An 18,496-nucleotide genomic window follows, 5' to 3' on the forward strand; every position below is an offset into this window, starting at 1 on the left:
AAGATGCAGAAAGTCAATTAAGGAGTGTTTGTACTCCCAAGTTAAAAATGGACAGAAGAGATAGACAAGTTTCTCCAGATCATGACTCAAGACACCAGGAGATATTGTGCCACAGGATTTTAACACAGGCATTAAAGTACACAAAAAATATAACACCAAGCAGACGATGGAGAAGTACACTATGTTTCAGAATCTTACACATGGTCCCAAGAAGGACAGTTTGCTTATAATCAAGTGACTATTAAAAAGTGGTTTTAGGAGATATAAATCTTAAACTAACTAATTGAAGACTTTTAGCCATGAATGAATAAATATTCTTTCATAAGTCCTTGCTACTGGAAGAGTAATTTTTAACAGCATTATACATTAGTATAACCTGGATTATACATTAGTAAACAACTTGGATTCTATCAAAATCTTAGTAACCTGCAGCTCTGTATCATTTGGAGTGGGAGGATAAAGCTTGGGATTTGGCATCTTCCGATTCCCAACCAGTGGACTGCAGGAAAGCCTCTCTTTGTGTAAAATTTGCACACTTTGTATTCGGGACAAGCACTAATTTTGTTAAGAAGAGTTTCAAAATACAAGTCAGGCTACTCTGGACACCTTTTGAACATCGTACTTCTTAATTCAGGTCACTCACTCTTTCTTTCCCACATCTGACTGAGTGTCCCAATTCCCTGGCTGGGTTTAAAAGGAAGCAAACACAACCCCATCCTAATGGCAACTCAAAGGACAGAAGACGCAGGGAGCACAGAGCCCGTACCTGATGCTGCTCATGCTGCCAGTCTCCGAGCCAAGCTTGCATCGCTCCAGCTGGCTGGCCACAATCTGGCGTTCAGCCTCCAGCTCTCGGGTCAGCCTTTCAAACTGTAATTCCTGAAAGAAACCCACCGGAAAGATGAATGGTAGCATCTATATAAAACACAAAGTTTAGAACCAAGATGACAAGAAGACAGATGGGGAAAATAAGATTTTTTTCAAGGCATCAACTTGGAGACACAGAGGGTTTTGCTATATATAAGGCAAGGGCTTGAAAATTAGATGTGTAAGACACTGGCCCCAAAACACTAATATAACTTATTTATTATCTGTTTCATCATGTTTTAAATGGGCTAAAATACTAATTTCATAAGTAGGAACTGTGAATTAAGTGAGATACCTAGCTAAAGCACTTTTCTTACCTATTTGATTTACAATTTTTATAATTTTGCTTAATAAGCAAAATTATAAGAAGTCACATATTTAAGAAAAGTTTTAACAGTTATTATTTTACAATTTCATGTTTAACTATTTCAAAAATTAAATTATCTGCACAATTATATTTCAGGAATGAGAAGGAAAAATATTATTATAACCTAAAAGTAGGATAGAGGTAGATTTTTAGAGAATTAAAATCTCTCAAAGTTTAGTGGGTTTGCCTTTTCAACATAGTCAACTATCTTATTAGTTAACTTGAGATATTTGTGGGTAAAGATTTCATATCACAGGCTGTGATTGTCTCTTTAGCTTTTTATTTATTTTTTATGTCACATTTTACATTCCAACCACAGTTTTCCATTCCACTCCTCCTCTTGCTGCTCCCTCATCCCCCAAGTCCATCCCCGCATCACTCCTCCCAAAGGATAAGGCCTAAGATGGGAAGTCAAAGTCTGGAACACAAACTTGAGGCAAGACCAAGCCCCTTGGCCCCTGCATCGAGGCTGAGCAAGGTATCCCGCCATAGGGAATGGGCTCCAAAAAGCTAGCTTGTTTAGTTTTATTTTAAAAAAATAAACTTAAATCTATTGTTCATAAAAGTGGAGTTTAAGTGCTGATATTATTTGGACATTCAAGTAGAAGACACTTTGCAAAGGAGGGATCCCTCTTCCTACCACAGTGGTAAAACTTGGGAAGCGTGTCAGTCAAGTTCAGTCTTCTCTTCTAAATATTCTGAGTGGTACCAACTACTTCTGGTAAAAACTGAACATGAAGACCCCTGTTGGATGAATCAATGTCCTATAGGCTGGCCTCCTCTCTAAAGATTTGGAAGTTCACCCTCAAAGAAATATCCAATTGCTCGTTTCTAGTATTTAAATAATAACATGTCTTAATTCTGTTCATGCTACAGGAAACCAAATCATATTTTTGTATTGGACATAGAACTTAAAGGCCACACAGGGTTGTTGCCATCCAGATGGAAGTCTATGATTTGTGTTTAAATTGCTATATTTCTTCTTCTCCATAGAAGACCATTATGGTGACAGGGTACAGCAATGTGTTCAAAGTCAAGGTACACACATTAAGGACACACAGCTTGCTTATAGCTGCCCTCATATTTTGCTTTCTTTATGTCATTCCAAAAGTCAGGAAAATGGAAGAGAGTTAATGGTCAAGAGAGGTGGGAGACAATGTGGTTAGGAGTGAGGGAGAAAGTCAATTGTCAAAAGTGATGGGAGGCACTCAACAGGCAGGACCATGGGAAACAGTATCTTGGCCAAGAGTGATCACAGATGTCCATAGCCAAGAGTGATGAGAGACACTCAAACGTTGGGAGTAAAGGGAAATCACAACAAGTCAGGAGTGAGAGGAGACAATGGTCAGGAGTGATGGGAGACCATTTATTGTCAGGAGATACTGGCAAATTTTCATTTGAAAACTGCATTATGAACAAATAATATCCAGCATATGGCATCCCTTTAAACAGACACACATCCACCTTTCTGAGGATCTTTGAATATTTCCTATATTGTAAGTTTTTTTTTTAAGATTTAGTTATTTATTATATATACAGTGTTCTGTCAGAAGAGGGTACCAGCTCTCATTACAGATGGTTGTGAACCACCATGTGGTTGCTGGGAATTGAACTCAGGACCTCTGGAAAAGTAGCCAGAGCTTTTAACCACTGAGTCATCTCCCCATGCCTACTGTACGTTTTTAAAGAAGAATACTTTGAAATTTACAAGACTTGAATATGTCTTTATTTTACAACATCTTTTATTAAAATTTCTTTTTTGAGAATTTCATATATGAGTACTATATTTACATTTTCCCTCTCTCTTTCTCCCTTTCAACTCTTTTCATGACCCCTGACTTTCTCAAATTATTGATCTCTTCCTTAATTAATACTGTTAAATACATATGTTTGTAAATAATCTGCAGAGTCCACTCTAAGCTGTCATTTTCATGTGTTTAGGGCTGACCTGTACAACCCTCGGCATCTACCCAAAGCATTTACCATCACACTACACAGATACTTGCTCAGCCATGTTCATTGCTATTCACAGCAATTAGGAAAAGGAAACAACCTAACTGTCCTATAACTGACAAATGGGTAAAGGAAATATTGTACATATGTATGATGGAATGCTATTCAGATGTAAAGAAAAATGATCTCATTTTAAAGGTATTTTTTGTAATGTTTCTCACTTATACTGTCTCTGCCCAAAATTTTATAAAATTCTACATTTGTTTTAACTTTATAGCATTATAAATATGGTATTCTTTTCTCTCTGCCATGTTCCTTGATATAATTTTTACTTAGAATTGACTAAGCTGACCAGATTAGTGAATTGTTAGCTTCCATTATATGGAAGAAAAATTAATCTGTTATGATTAATTTTTATTAATGTTTATGATTTCTGCATGATCTCCTTCTTTGAAAATATAATATGTTACTTAGAACTGACCCTCAACTCACAAAACATTTATTAAATATTCTTCATGCTTCATTTTGTATGTTTTCTATTGGTGAAGTCAAACTAAGTAATCTTTTCTTCTGCATTGCTTAATATTTCATTAATTCTTCCCGGAGTGTTTTATCTCAAATTCTGGTAAATTAAAACCCCAATAGCTTTGCTTGGGAATTCAACTGGGCTTCTTGTTAGCATGGAAGAATATACTTTTGTCACTATTACAATGTGTTTATTTATCAGTTGCAGCATCTTGTGTTAGATCCAGCTGATGATTGACTTCTCTCTTCAGCATGGATCTCAGTTCAGGCTCCTCTGCACAAATAGTGACCTTTAGACTTGAAATGACTTCCAGTTTCCTTTTTTTGTGGCTCTGAATATCTTCATATTCCTACAAATATTACCAGTTATCTTCTGAAGCACTATAAAGTCACTAGAAAGCAATTTGATTCCTTGAACCCTTACGTGGGAAAACAGTACTTTAACCTAGTGTCAATCATCCTCCCAGACCCTTCTGGAACTCCAGTCAGTACTTCATGAACAGAGGGGATTTCTGTCCACACTAAAGGAAGCTATGTACTTCCAGCTCCAGCTGAACACCAGAAACCGTGTCCTCTTATGTCTTCAGATGTTTCTTTTCCTTCTCTTTGGTAACTTTTGTACTCAGATTTACTTCTCTGCTCTTTGCTAAATGAAGAAACTCTGCCCCCAAGGAAAACCTTTTGAATCTATGAGCCTGAGAACTTCAGTGGTGTTGTATGTGGTCGTTTGTTCATTTCCCAGCTGCCCAGACTCCCAAAATAACCACACAGAAACTGTATAAATTAAATAACTGCTTGAACCATTAGCTCTATCTTATTATTGGCTAACTCTTTCATCTTATTTTAACCCATCTCCATTATTTTATATTTTACCATGAGGCTCGTGGCCTACCGGCAAGGTTTCACCATGTCTGTCTCTGGCTGTGGCTCCATGGCTTCTCTCTGTATCCACCTCCTTTCTTCCAGCATATAGTTAAGATTTACTAGCTCTACTCCACCCTATCACAGGCCTGAGATAGTATTTTGTTAACCAATGGTATTCACAGCATACAGAGGGGAATCCCACATCACAGTGGCATTTGTTTCCCTGTTTGTCAATCACTGTTTCTGTCTTCCTAGATCACAGACAGTATGATCAGAGGCAGCATTCACTTTTCCCAAGAAATCGGTTTAAGGCTTATGAGGAAGGCTATTTCAGCCACAATATACCACTTACTGGATGTGGAAGCTCTCCGGCTATACTCACCCTATCCTTACATAGCCTTATACCGAGATTAACAACTGAGTCATGAAGAACTGTAACTGATGGGACAAGTAGTTGGCCGTTCAGTGGAAGGTTCCTTTTTCCATTGGTGTATGCCATACACTTGACCAAAATGCATCTGCATTTAGAGCAGTCACTATCTTTCCAGAATGGAGGTGACCCTGAGGCCATGAGGTATGCCGCAAGGGTGGTGGGGTTGGAAAGATGACGTGCTGAATTAGATTAGCATGGTGTTTTGAGAGAGAGCAGACCTCTCAAGCCTGAATAAGCTCCCAGAAAGTAATCAGGAGAGAGATGGCACTAGGCTGATCTGAAGAGTATGTATGAGATCAACCAGAAAAAAAAAAAAAAGCACAGAGCGAAATAGACAACACAGCTGTCCACAGCTACACGGCACTGGATTAGTTCAACACAGATGAGGGTTCCTGAAATAAGACTGAGGAAATGCAAAGACTTGGAGAGCAAATTGAACAATAAAAGTCAGGCGGGGGGGGGGTTGTCTAGAATAACTGTCTACTAAGACCTTCATCTACACAGTTCCAGTGGAGAAGAAATAATGCAAATTAGACTACAAAATACACAATATGGAACTGGCCAGAGACACCAGGATCTGATGAAAATCTCGTGCCAGGGTAAGACAGAATGACCCGCAGTGAAGGACATTTTAAGAGATACAAAGTAGTGCAAAACATCCCCTTTCCTCCACCATATAGTTGTTGCCCTGACTTATAGGGAACAAACGTTTGTAAAATCATCAGATCTATGACTCCAAGTTTATTAAAATGTACATGAGCAGACATAAATAGTCTTACTTTTAGAACAACGCATCACTGACTCATATAATACATTTGGATTATTATGAAAATTATCATATAGTTTTATAACTTTGTCCTGAGGAGCCTAGATTAATAATTTATTTCCTTTAATTAAATGGGGTTTATTAAATGTTTTTAAATGTCTAAAAGCATATAAAGTCTCCTGGGAGGGCTTAGCTAGTCAGTATGAAAACTGAAAAACCTGAAACCTCATGCCTCATCTAATTCCTGCAATAAATATGATATGTAGCGAGATGATGGGCTATCAGGTTTTTTTTTTGTTGTTTTTTTTTGTTTTGTTTTTTTTTTTTTTTTTTTTTTTTTTTTTTTTGGGTTTTTCGAGACAGGGTTTCTCTGTGGTTTTGGAGCCTGTCCTGGAACTAGCTCTTGTAGACCAGGCTGGTCTCGAACTCACAGAGATCCGGGGCTATCAGTTTGGAAGGAAAAAACTGACTTGAGGATGGTTGAAAACAGACTGAATCATAAATTGAATAAAATAAACTTGGGATGATTTTACCAGTATGGGAAAATAAAAAGCAGACCAGACATTAGATCAGTGAAGATAGATTAGACACCAGGATAGAAGTGCTCTTTATGCAACAATGTGGTTTGCTTGCAGGAAATAAATGATGAGATGGAAACCTTCTGCACCTAGGCTCAGAACTAGATGAAATGGGGCAGTGGCTGCTAAGCATGTCTGAAGACCCTCCAATGTACTTAATGTGCTGAGTTGATTTCTTTCATTGACTTCTTTCTACCGCAAAGAGGAAAAGAATCCTATGCACAGGCAGGACCCAAAAAGACTCATTAGAAGTGCTGAGTAAGATGTGTTCTGAAAGAGTGCGGGCAGGCGTGAGGATAAAGAGTAGAAAGAACCAAGGATGATGACTGTAACCACACTGGTGAAGACGCCGATATTCTCCACCACGACACTAAAATCATATGTTCCTCCTGATGTGTCTAGTTCCCTGAGAATGGAAAACCTACTGCTGTAATATATGTACAATGGGACACTCGGCATCCTTGAAAAATAAGAAAATCATGTCCCCTGTAAAAATGGAAAAAATATCTCCTTGAGAAGATGTTACGTAAAACACAGCAAACACAAAGAGACAAAATACCACATAATCTCACTTTTATGTAGAATTTAAAGTTTAACTTTTGGAAGGAGAATGTTAGTTACACAGAATTGTGTGTCATGGCACAGATTAGTGGTTAAAGAACAAGAGTTTTCAGTTATGTAGGAGAGGCAGGTTCAAGCAAGGAGTCTAATGTGCACTGTGACAGCTATACATGATAACAATATACTATATTGATGATAACTGATTAGGTTAGATTTGCAGGTTCTTTGCAGTGCTAAGTTGTGAGATGCCCAAAGTTGTATTTAACTTAAGCCATCTCATGATATATATGGATTTCAAAAATATATTGGACAATTGAATATGCAAAATTTGATCGGTTAATATACATGAGTAAAATGAAAATAATGTATGATGAGATTACATATCCAAAGACACAACAATATAATAGGTCCTGCTACTACACTTCATTTACAGCCATTACCTATTCAGTTTCTGTCCCTGCAGGGTGAAAAAACTCAAACAAAAGGCATCACTTCCTAAACCGGAATTCTACCTCTGAAAAAATAGTAGCCAGTAGTTGAATTAGGACATGCTTGTTTATGAATGAATTATTTAAGATCGCAAGGCATAACTTCTTGAGTGCAACAGGCAGGTTGATTAAAATAAGGTAATCACACCCCCCAATACATTTCATATTTCAAGGGTGGACATAGTTGTCCAGGACCAATAGTAAACCAGTATATCCATCAATGGCTATATATTTTTAATTTGATACCACAGATGTTTTTGCTGTTGTCATTCCTTTGCTTAGTTGTCTGCGTAATTGTTATAAGTTTAATACAACATTTTCTAATTTAGTTAAATTGATTAATCAAGATAAAAAACATCCCAAAAGAAATGTAAAAAAAAAGCCATCAATGCAAGGTATGGAAGAAATCTTTGCCAGAGTTTCCGGCTTGTTCAAACCTTTCATATCTGTGCATCTGTGGATTGCCAGGCTTCTGCACTCGAGTGTTTTCTTTCCTGTGTAGACTTTTCTTCTTAATTCCTGATTTCCTTTCTTGACTAAAAATTACCTTTCAATATAGACAGAATAAGAAGCATTCTTCTAAGAAACAGAACAGCTCTCTATTTTAGCATATACACACCTATCTAATAATAGGGCTGGGTATGAAAGTAGAGGAATTCTCGAAGGGAAATTCTTTCTCTTCAGGATATCAAGTGGATTTTGTTATCTGCGCTTGTCAGTGTTGCTGGAGAGAAGGTAAACTTACAGGGGTATTTTTTACCTAAGAAATATCTGCTTTCAGAGATGCTGATGGACACTCAACAGAATTTTCTGTGAAATATGAAGTTTACACTGTTCTACAGCATATTTTTAATGCTCTCCTTTCTTATTTTAAATGTTTTTCTAACTAGTTTTTGTATTCTCGTTTCCTTGTTGTATACATACTAAAATCTGTATCTGTTCCCAAGCGTTTCTATCAACCATTCTCTTTGCTTTTCCACTGTGCTATCTTCTGCTTCCTCATCATGCAAACATTTCTTCCTTTAACTTTAGTTTGTTGCTCTTCCTGGGTTTATAATTTAAGAGATAAATATCACATTATAAACACTCCCTTTAATTAACATCTGGTATCTAATGTATGAGCATGAGATTATTTTTCCTTTACATTATTTTAGTGCTTTCTTTTTCTTGATTTTATAAGCTTTCCTACATGTAGTCCATTTCCCCATGACATAGCATCTTTGAAAATATTCTAGTTCTGTATTCAGTGGTTCACATTTGGGTACTGAGTGTGCACATGGAGAATGCAGCCTGAGAGCGGTTCCCTGGCTGTGTTTCCTCAGGACAACTCTGAGTGTGCATAATGAGTACCATGTGGCAGCCCATGAAAGATGGCTGTAAATATTAAGCTGCCCTCGTCCTCAAACTATCCTCTCCCTTTACCTCTATTTCCATACAGCCATGATGATGAATTCTGTATCAGTGCTTTATGTGGAGGCCTGAAAATGTGAGCCTCTTTCCACGTTGACCAAAGGTCAGAGGGTTGGGGCTTACACCTCTAGTTCCTTCAAGGTCGCTCTGCTTATACCTCAAGAAAGGTCCCACCTGGACTTAGATTAGAGAGTTCTGCTCTCTCAAGGTTATTGTCAACAGGTGTGGCTAATAGTCAGGTCTTGTACTCCAGGAATAGAGGAGTAGATGTGTTCTAACCTCAAACAAAAGTCTAAGGATCCAATGAAGTTCCAGTTCCTTTATGGAGATAACTTTGGATTCCACCCAGGGAGTGGTTTGCCTACAGAATGTTCCAGTTTGGGGTGTAAGCGTGACTTGTTTTGTTCTAGCAACAGAATGTTTAACTATGAATGTAGCCTGTGACCTTCAGTTGGTATGTTCTCTTCCTTATGTCATGTCAATGTAGTTTCTTTTCCTATCTTTTGGGGTCATGGGTATTTAAAGCAATTGGAAATTAAACGTGGGTGAATTTCAGTGCTCACTGAAATTTCCTCCCAATATTTTCCTATACGTTTCTCTGTTTTAATATTTTCATTTGCATCTTCATATTCTTTACTATATTTTTAAATCCCCACGCCTCTACCCTGGCAAGAGGTACTTTTATCAAAGGTGGTCCCTGATAGCTTTATGATTTTATTTCTCTATATTCCTTAGAACTCCATTTTCTCCAGTGTGATGAAGAATCAATCACTCTGTCTGTCTACCACACCAGTACCTCCTAACAGAAAGTTCTAAGGTATTCTTCACTTCAGGCCTCTAGGTTTTACTTCCTTGACTTAGAATGCACTGCTGCTTTCCTGATAGAATTCATTAAAGATATACTAACAGTTGATGTTTTGCAACCTTGGAGAAGCACATTTCTTCATCCAGCTCATCTTGATTTTATACATTATGTTCTTTTAAATCATTTCCTTGCCATTTGGGCCAGAGAGGAGGGGTTAATACAGGATCAACCCACCTTCTTTATTAAGAGTTCATGCTAATTTCTAAAAGAAAATTGAGAATTTCAGAGGAAAGAAGGATGCCTAAGAGGAACAATGAGCTTATACGATTCAAAGACTCTGTCCTAACCTTAGAACTCTCTGAACTTGAATTTGGATTTACACTGTATGGTCCCTACATTCTCATTTAAAGCATGAACACTTCATACACCAAGGTGCTTGCCATGTTCTTGCTTTGGAAGATTTTTTTTTTCAATTTCTGAAATCGGATACTTTAAAATTTGGTCAAGTTTCTTCCTGTGGCCTCTATTTCTGGAAATTGGGTTCATACTTCATTTTATTTTGAGCAAATCAGTGGGTGAGAAATAAAGATAGCAGTCAATTTTCAGTCATGTACTCTTTATGGGAGGAATTTTAATAACTCAACCTTATTGGGGATCAATGCTCTGCCTCTCAATAGCCTTTCTGGATTTGGTGTTTGTTTCTTTTGATGGTGGGTTTGACTATCTAGGGCCTTACAGCCCTAATGGACCCTTACCCTAGTCTGGACTCTTTCTTACTCTGATCTAAGAACATTCAATTCCACCATAACCACCACTTTTATTAGATATCAGAGGATTATTCATTTTCACAGAACCCCTATTACAAACTCCGTATTTCTTCTATTTTCTCAGTGTATTGGCCATTCTGTCTCCAGAGGAGACCTGTCTCTTACAAGCACCAGTGTTAACACAATCAAGTCAGTTCCATATAAAATGAGAGGACTAAAGATCACTGTTGTCTCTGTCTTTAGCTTCTCAGACAATGGTTCCAGGATCTCTAACAGTGACACACTTTGAACCCTGGAGGACAATGGTGGCTCAAGTAAATTTTGGTCATTATTACCATCTACACATTATCTCTGAATGCTGATTTACCAGGGTGGAGGTCATAGTACAGGACGGTAGCTTCTCCATCTCAGTATCTCACTGCAGAGGTAATATCTTGCACCCTAATGTTTCTCAGGAAGGGTTTGAGATACAAATAATACTGAATGACCTTCTTTCTTATATAACACCTAATTCCCATTTCACATGAATGAGTTGACTTCATAGCCACTACCTTCTGAAAATGTTAATGCAGTCCAACTTAGACACACAGCAATGCACGTCTGAACAGAGAATGGTGAAATGACAGGGTAATAATAGGAATCTTACAGCCCAGTGTCCAACAAATGTGGGGGAAACAAGCCATGATGTCAAGATGGAATGGAACAAATCAATGTCAGCTGTTCAGCTGTGTAGACCTCATCGGAGAGTCAAAAACTCTGGCAAAGAGCTGTCTACAGAAGTTTACAAAGCTGACAGAAAAATGTTTTAAACAACCATGGTGTCATTCTGGGTCACCTAGCAAGACAGCAGATGACAGGAATCAGCACTCTGAGGCGGGCTCTTAGGCACCTTTCCAGAGCAGTCTCAATGAAATTGAACAAAACACCGTTTTCTGACCAAGCCTTACGTTCAGCAGGCTCTAATCTGTTTGTTCTGCCACTTTCTTTAGCTTGGCAAAGGCCTTGTTAGCTGTTGGAAGTATGCTAGCTGACTCACTTCATTCACAGAGAGGCGGACACCTGGGAATTAGCAAAACCATTTTTCTGCATATTTCAAGGTGATGTTAATTCCATTAGTCTTGATTAAATGTTTAGGAATACCCAATATTGATGGCTGTTAGTTATACCAAGTATCTCTAGGAACATTAAAATGCCTTCTAACACTAGAGAATATAAATCTGTAGATAAAACGACGCCAGAGCTTGTAGTTTTTTTTTTTTTTTTCAGATAACAAGTTCGACATACACATCTGTAAAGAGCGCCTACTGTAGTTATGGCAGTAGCACATAAAAGTGACAGTCAATGCTTTAAATATTTTTACATGCATTGGCCATATTCTTTTCTGGTTCCATAGCCATAACAAACATATAAGTGAATATAAAGCGTTTTGGAGTATACTGAACTCACTTAACCCCATGCCTATTTTTTCTCTTAAACTATATACATGGTCTTACAGACCATACTTTACATAAGAATTTCTTCTCTCTTGGTATAGAATGTCCTCAACAAACGATGAATGAATTGGTAGGCTAACAAATAAGAAATTATATCCGTCTTTGCTAAGTGCTCTTTATGACATTACTTACTCATTCCAACAAATATCATCTCAACCAAGTAGGCATTTAATTATTTGGGATATCTCTGAAATGAAGATGTTAAGTGGTTTCCACAAAGATAGCTCAACCTGGATCTGAAGATCTAACCTTATCTAAGTGTTCAGAACTTCACTGTTTCAAAACACTGATGCTAATCACATCCACTCTTTTCATGTAGACTACAGAACCAGGAATCATGCATCAATAATTGAAATATCAATTCCTTTAATGAGGAATAAGTAAACTCATCTTTTCCTACTGCTTCCTTTACTTTCTCCCTCTCTGCACGGGTGTCTGGAAGACTGCCTCTGCCCTTCAGTTTTATGGCAACAAATCTCAAGTCTGCGTCCTGCAACTGCCCCCTCTTCTCTGTAGGTGTATTTCTCACCTCAGCTTGTGAAGACCTGACCAGTGCGCTCACAAGACCGGTGATACTTTCTTGAATTCACTTAACTATACCCTTGTCTTCGTTCTTCAACTGTCCATGCCTGGCAGTAGAAACTATACTTAGCTTTACTACTTTCCTTTCCCCTAATACAGGAAGCATATACTCAAATAACAATAAGTGAATAGATGACTGGTAAGGCAGGAATGTTGGTAACCATTTTCAGAGTGAAGACAAACTCCTCTGGTCATGAGAAAACCATCGGGACATTTTGCCTTTCACCACCTGATTTCCCTTCCCCAAAGTCCTACGTTTAATTGTGAAGTCCACATTTAGAAAAACTATTTCAAGGTTGAGGTGTTTTTCCTACACACTATTACTCTACCTCATTTCTAGGTCATAATCTTCCATTTTCCCATAATTTATCCTCTTGTCAACATAAAATTCTCTTAAGTTTACTGGTATTTGTTTGAAAGTTGGGTGTGACTTAGCATTGTTTGAGGAGGAAATATCCTATCTTTTTAATGACTCCACAGTTCCTAAACATTTCTCTCTCACTGGATCACAGGAAAATAAAACTTGTAAAAGTGTGGTAATGGGGAATTTCTCTTTCTTGCCTAAACTCGTCTTAATGAAATGTCAAAGAATCGCTACCCCTGTGTCAGAAGCAAACACCTCTGCAGATTCTTTCATCCCCATTGGCTGGCAATAAATGATAAGCTCCAGTCATTTTTTCCATAATTGTATTTTACCCAAAAGCAAAACTGTATCTTCTCCATCCAAAGCTTTTGCATCTACTCATATTATGAACAAATAAAAAGGTAAAAGAATAAAATAACAATAGGAAAAAATGTATATGTGCTTAAAGGATTCTGCAGGGTACTAGTGGTACAGGCAAGGAGGATATGAACTGCAAAATTAAGTCAGGCATAGATCCTGCTGATGGACTTCAATCTCGTAAGAGAGCTGAAGTCTAATCAAAATTTACTTTACTACAAAGTAGCCTGTTGAAGTATCAAGAAGGAAATATAAATGAAACTTATAAGTAACTTATCAGGGAAGATGAGGACAGAGAAGGAAGAACTCAGAGGCCATGTCAGGTGCAGGGGTTATTATTTCAGGACAATAAGAACTTAGCAGTGACTATGTGTAAGAGTGGAGGGAAGCCATCGTACTACAGGAAGTACAAGTAATTGCTCAATGTAAGTGCAATGTAGTAGGTGCCAGTTGCTTGACAACAAGGTTAACACTTTCCCATATTCCCAGTAAAAGTCCCCTTAGAAACATGTCCACTCTCTTGTTTCCCTGATGATAAAATACTTAACGAGAATGACTATTTTGGAAACTCTCAGGACTGATTGTGTAAATATAGGCTGTGTCCAAAGCTACACGACGAGGTTCTCAGTTTGCCTGTCTCTTCATATCATTGACAACTGCAAAACTTCTTATAACCAAGGACATAGCAACATCCTTCAGGACTTTAGAACACAGAACTCCCAGTCATTTTGTCCAAAGAAGCAGCTCCATTTGCTGCTGCTTCATTGTGTTGCTGGTGATACTTTATTGATTTGGGGTACACAAAGTTTGAATCCTCTTTCCCTCATTGCTCTGGGGCGATTTTATTTCACTTTGTTTTTTTTTTTTTTTTTTTTTTTTTTTTTTACTAGAATAAAACTACATTTTGAATGAATATGTGTAGTGACTCTAAGTTAATCACAAAGTCTAGATACCAAATTGTATATCCTCACTCAGAATGTATGCATATTATACATAACTTAACACTTGGATGTAAGTAATTGCTATATACACTAAGCTCACATTTCTATATGCATTTTCATTGGTACTTTCTGAAGGGTCTCAAGTAATCATTAGGGCAAGATCAGATAAAAGGAGTCATTATTATAATTGTACCTTTCGTGATAGTTGTAACAGTTTTGCTGTACAATAAGTTACAGACTTACTGCATTTATTCTTCACTGTGACCTAGGGAAAGATCTAGAAGATTAAAAATATTCCACTAGTGTAAGGAGGAGTAAAGTGTTAATCAGGGGTTTAAATAAATAATTTCAGACTACTTCGTGAGTCAGTGGTGCAGAAGGAAAACCAACAGAGACAGCTCAGAGCTCTTTCCCATTGCTCGATAAGGTATTTAGTATGCATATACATGTCAACCCTTGCCTTTCATCTGTGAAATATATTTCCCCCAGCTTAGGCAATAGTCAAAACATGAACATTCTTATATTAACATGTTTAAATTCAAATGAGACAACAGAATCTGACGTACTGTTCATTTCTCACATACTATGTGTTTATTTTAAAGTCTCTTTGTTATAGCAACTTCGTGGTTTGAACATATCAGTGTGATCTGTTCTGAGATCAACATCAAAAGACTGAATTTAAACCTGTCTTCCTGCTGTGAAGGCTTTACTTTTCCTTTCCTATATTGTTTTCCCCATTTTGAAATGTCTCTACTGGTAATAAATGAAGCATAGTTCGACAAGAGGTACGTTCTTATTTGCCTCCTGATGATCAAACAGGAACTTGTAGGTATGCTGTGTTGATGAATGTGTCACAGTGTGAACCACTTAGGTTGTGGCTACACGAACTGTGCCAATGGCGCCCACCCTCCATGGTCGCCATGTTTCCATAGCCCCCAGTGTGTGAAATGTCTCAGTGGGTGTGTATCCCTGAGTTTGCAGGCTATTCTCAGTTATCGGGAAGAGCTTGCCAGATGTTCCTGCTATGCGGAATTTGTCACACTGCAGACAAGCTAATATCATTCTGTGAGACCATGAGGAAAAAACTAAAAGACTCCACATTTAATCCAAAGTAAGTTCCACGAGACACATCACGGCACTTGGGCCTGCGCATGGTACAGCAGCTTCCAGCCAATGAGCAGCTCATAACAACTTAGCTATAATGGGTGGCAGGGCTCTTCGCCATAAGCGTGGCCCCATAAAGCGAACTCAAGTATGTGAATTCATGTACAAAGAGTAACCTCAGCATCTGTCTACACTCAGCCAATGTTTTGTTTATGCCCTTTTAGGAACAGCCAAATTATCTTCCTGTCCCCTGAAACCAGGTACTAAACTTCCCATCAACAGCAGCTTCACCTGGCAGTGAGAGCAGGGCAGACTGGCATTAGCCCCTCCCTGCCCCCCCCCCCGGGCGGCAGCACGGGGTTGTGGGCTGCTTCTGATTCTGGCAGCTGTTTCATACCGATGAGGCCGTTTTTTTTGCCCAAACAATTTTCCCTTGCTAATCAAGCGGGGGAGAGCAATACTCTAGGAGGAAATTAAATCGTCAACAAGAAATGTGTACCTAATAAACACAACAGAACTGGTATTTAGTCAAATCAAATGATTTAATCCAGTCCTATCTCACTCAGCATGGAGGACCTATTTTAATAAACTTAGGCAATGCATTTTGTTATAGAAGTAATGTCCCATTTTCCTTCCCCAAGTGATGCAAAATATCTTCAGAGACAAAAAAAAAATACCATTATTCTGTTACTTTCGTTTTACAGATAGAAAGCAGGACTAGAATATGCACATGGATCTATAGATATGTTTAACTAAATATACTTCCAAGCAGTCTTACGTATAGGATAGGTAAGTATTTTGGGGAACAACCTAATTTTCTTATCATTTCTACACCTTAATCACCTGGCATCTACCAACTTGTTTTACTCTCATAGCTCAGTGTTTGGAAAACTGAGCACCATAAACATCACTTTAGATTTAACTTTATGTGTATGTGTGGATATGTGCACATGTGTGTGTACATATATGTGGCCATGTGTGAGTGCACAGATGAAGAGGAGAATCTTGTGTCATTACTCAGGAGCTGCCTACCTTAATTTTGGTCCAAGTTACTCACAGACTCCCAGGTATGATGGAAGCTAAAGGAGCTCCAGGGTCTGTCTGTCTGTCTCTATCTTTCCAAATTTGGGACTCTAAATGAACACCGTAGCCTTTAGGTTTTACACAGTTCTGAGTACTGAATTTAGTTCCTCATGCCACTATGATGAGTACTTTATTCGCTATCTCCCAAGTCTGGGTCTTTCAGACTCCACACAACTGAACTTCATGTAATTCTAGACAATCTAGGCACCACACCTTTATAGTGTCGTGGATGTCTTATGTGGGTGGTATCATGTAGTTTGTTTTTCTTGGAGAGTTACCAAGAACGGCACCTCAAATCCACCAAATGTCAACTTTTAGCATCAAAATCAAAATTTTAGGAGAATCTGCTGAGTGATTCTGACTGGCTTGCATTCCGAATAGTCTGCCACCAGACATCCAATAGCATGACATTGACTCTCCTGCTCGGAGCACACACTACTTGTGGTAGGAAAACCCCACAGAACGGAATGGGAAACTTCATCACAGCTGCATCTCTTTCCTTTCTTGTTTGTTGGTTCCATTTACCCCACTTTGGAACTCCCGACAACTCACATACCACTCCTGATACAGCGTAACAACTGTCAAGTGCCTATGTACCAAGACTTCTCTTACTATCTGAAGTGGACTTCAATGAGCTTTCATAACCTTGCCAAGTAGCTGCATCAAATGAAATCGCAATTCAACTCGACTATTGGTTACGACCTTCTGTTGAACCAGACAGCTCTACACCATATACCCTGCAGATAACAACTTTCTGCCTATAGACAGGCAAGACATACATCCCCCCATTTTTATATCTCTGTTATTATTTCATAGCTCTTAGCATTTTGTGTTCTTATCAAAATTTGTTGTATCAAAAATATGCATATTATGATATGCTTGTGTTTAATCTGAAGACATGGGTCTAATTCTTTGATTTCAGATTTGAGTAGTAAGCACATAGTTCATTGTTTCCTGACACTCACTTTCATATCAATAATGGCGCATAAACAGCACATCTCTGTGATACATAAACACATGCCATACCATTTGCATATAAAGCAGACATACAGTGGGTATGTTTCTAGCTTCTGTGTTGTCACCGTTGTCTTAGTGCCCTTCTATCGGCAGAAAGACAGGTAGTTATATGTCATTTGTAAGCAACAATCCTTCACAACAATATGACAGTCTTCTTCAGACACCCTCAACTCAGAATGCGATGAAGGCAGAAAGCCTTGGAAGAACAAATACATAAACTCCTTTCATGACCTATTTCCCATACCTCTGGCTGAAAACTGAAGTGTTCTCTTCCCTTTTTCCTGCTAAGCCAGCCAATTCTGTATAGGAGAAATAGCTGTTTTTAGATCAAGGTATACACAACAATCCCATGGAGCACGGGTGTAAAGGTTCAAGCCTATATTTAAATGTTTTGTTTTTAAAATAACTTAAAACACTAGACTGTTTTATGACATGTACATCTGAGAGTGGCACATTTATCTCGTATAAAACTCAATGAGCTTACAATAGATATTCTTGCTCAGAAGACTTTCATCTAGGAGGGAAATTAACAAAGGCTGGGGGCTGTGGGATCACAGACAAGAAGATGCTCCTCCACGGCTTAAATATACTTTCCAGAGTTGTACTGGGGAGCCCCGTAGGACAGACAAGAAAATCCCATTCATTTATAAGGGATCATAGAGAGGGAGCTTTTAATTCTGCAGTTATGGAAATGGAGGTGGAGGGGGATTAAATGACTAGACTATGCAGTTTTAAAGCCCACATGGGACATGACCAAGGAAAAGAAAAATGAAGTGAAGTTAATACCAGAGCTGGTTCTAATCCATTCTCAACATATATTACCCTGGTCTGGAGGCAAGCAAGTAAATGAAGCAAAAGCCAAAACAAAAAAGAGAAAAGACAGAATGAACTGGAGAGGGTCAGAGAACGTTTCTCAGTGCTCTGCTTTGCCAACCAGTGTTCTGCAAGAGCAGTACGCGTTGAACATGGTGAAGCAACACAGTCTGTGAGCATCACCAAACTCTGCCTCCTTTGTCATGGGGAATGTTCATCTAATTTGAGATTCTTATATGACTGGCATTCAAAAAACTATAAATATCTACATTGTTCTAAGCAAACATTGCATCTCCACAACATTTAAATCAGGTTTATCACTCCTAAGTGAAAATGTATGGCCCTCAACCAACACATA

The 18,496-nt window shown here is 38.2% G+C and overlaps 1 protein-coding gene across 3 annotated transcripts in view; it reads right to left on the reverse strand.

Moving 5' to 3' along the window:
• The window catches only part of Ctnnd2 (catenin delta 2), a 727,532-nt gene that overhangs the window by 446,281 nt on the left and 262,755 nt on the right, over window positions 1–18,496 (reverse strand). For all 3 annotated transcript variants that reach the window (XM_057789656.1, XM_057789657.1, XM_057789658.1), the window contains one exon: window positions 767–879. In XM_057789656.1, coding sequence (XP_057645639.1) covers window positions 767–879 — 113 coding nt within the window. The remainder of the gene's footprint in view (window positions 1–766; window positions 880–18,496) is intronic.

The sequence above is a fragment of the Chionomys nivalis genome, chromosome 15, assembly GCF_950005125.1.
Source record: "Chionomys nivalis chromosome 15, mChiNiv1.1, whole genome shotgun sequence".
Lineage (NCBI taxonomy): Eukaryota > Metazoa > Chordata > Mammalia > Rodentia > Cricetidae > Chionomys > Chionomys nivalis.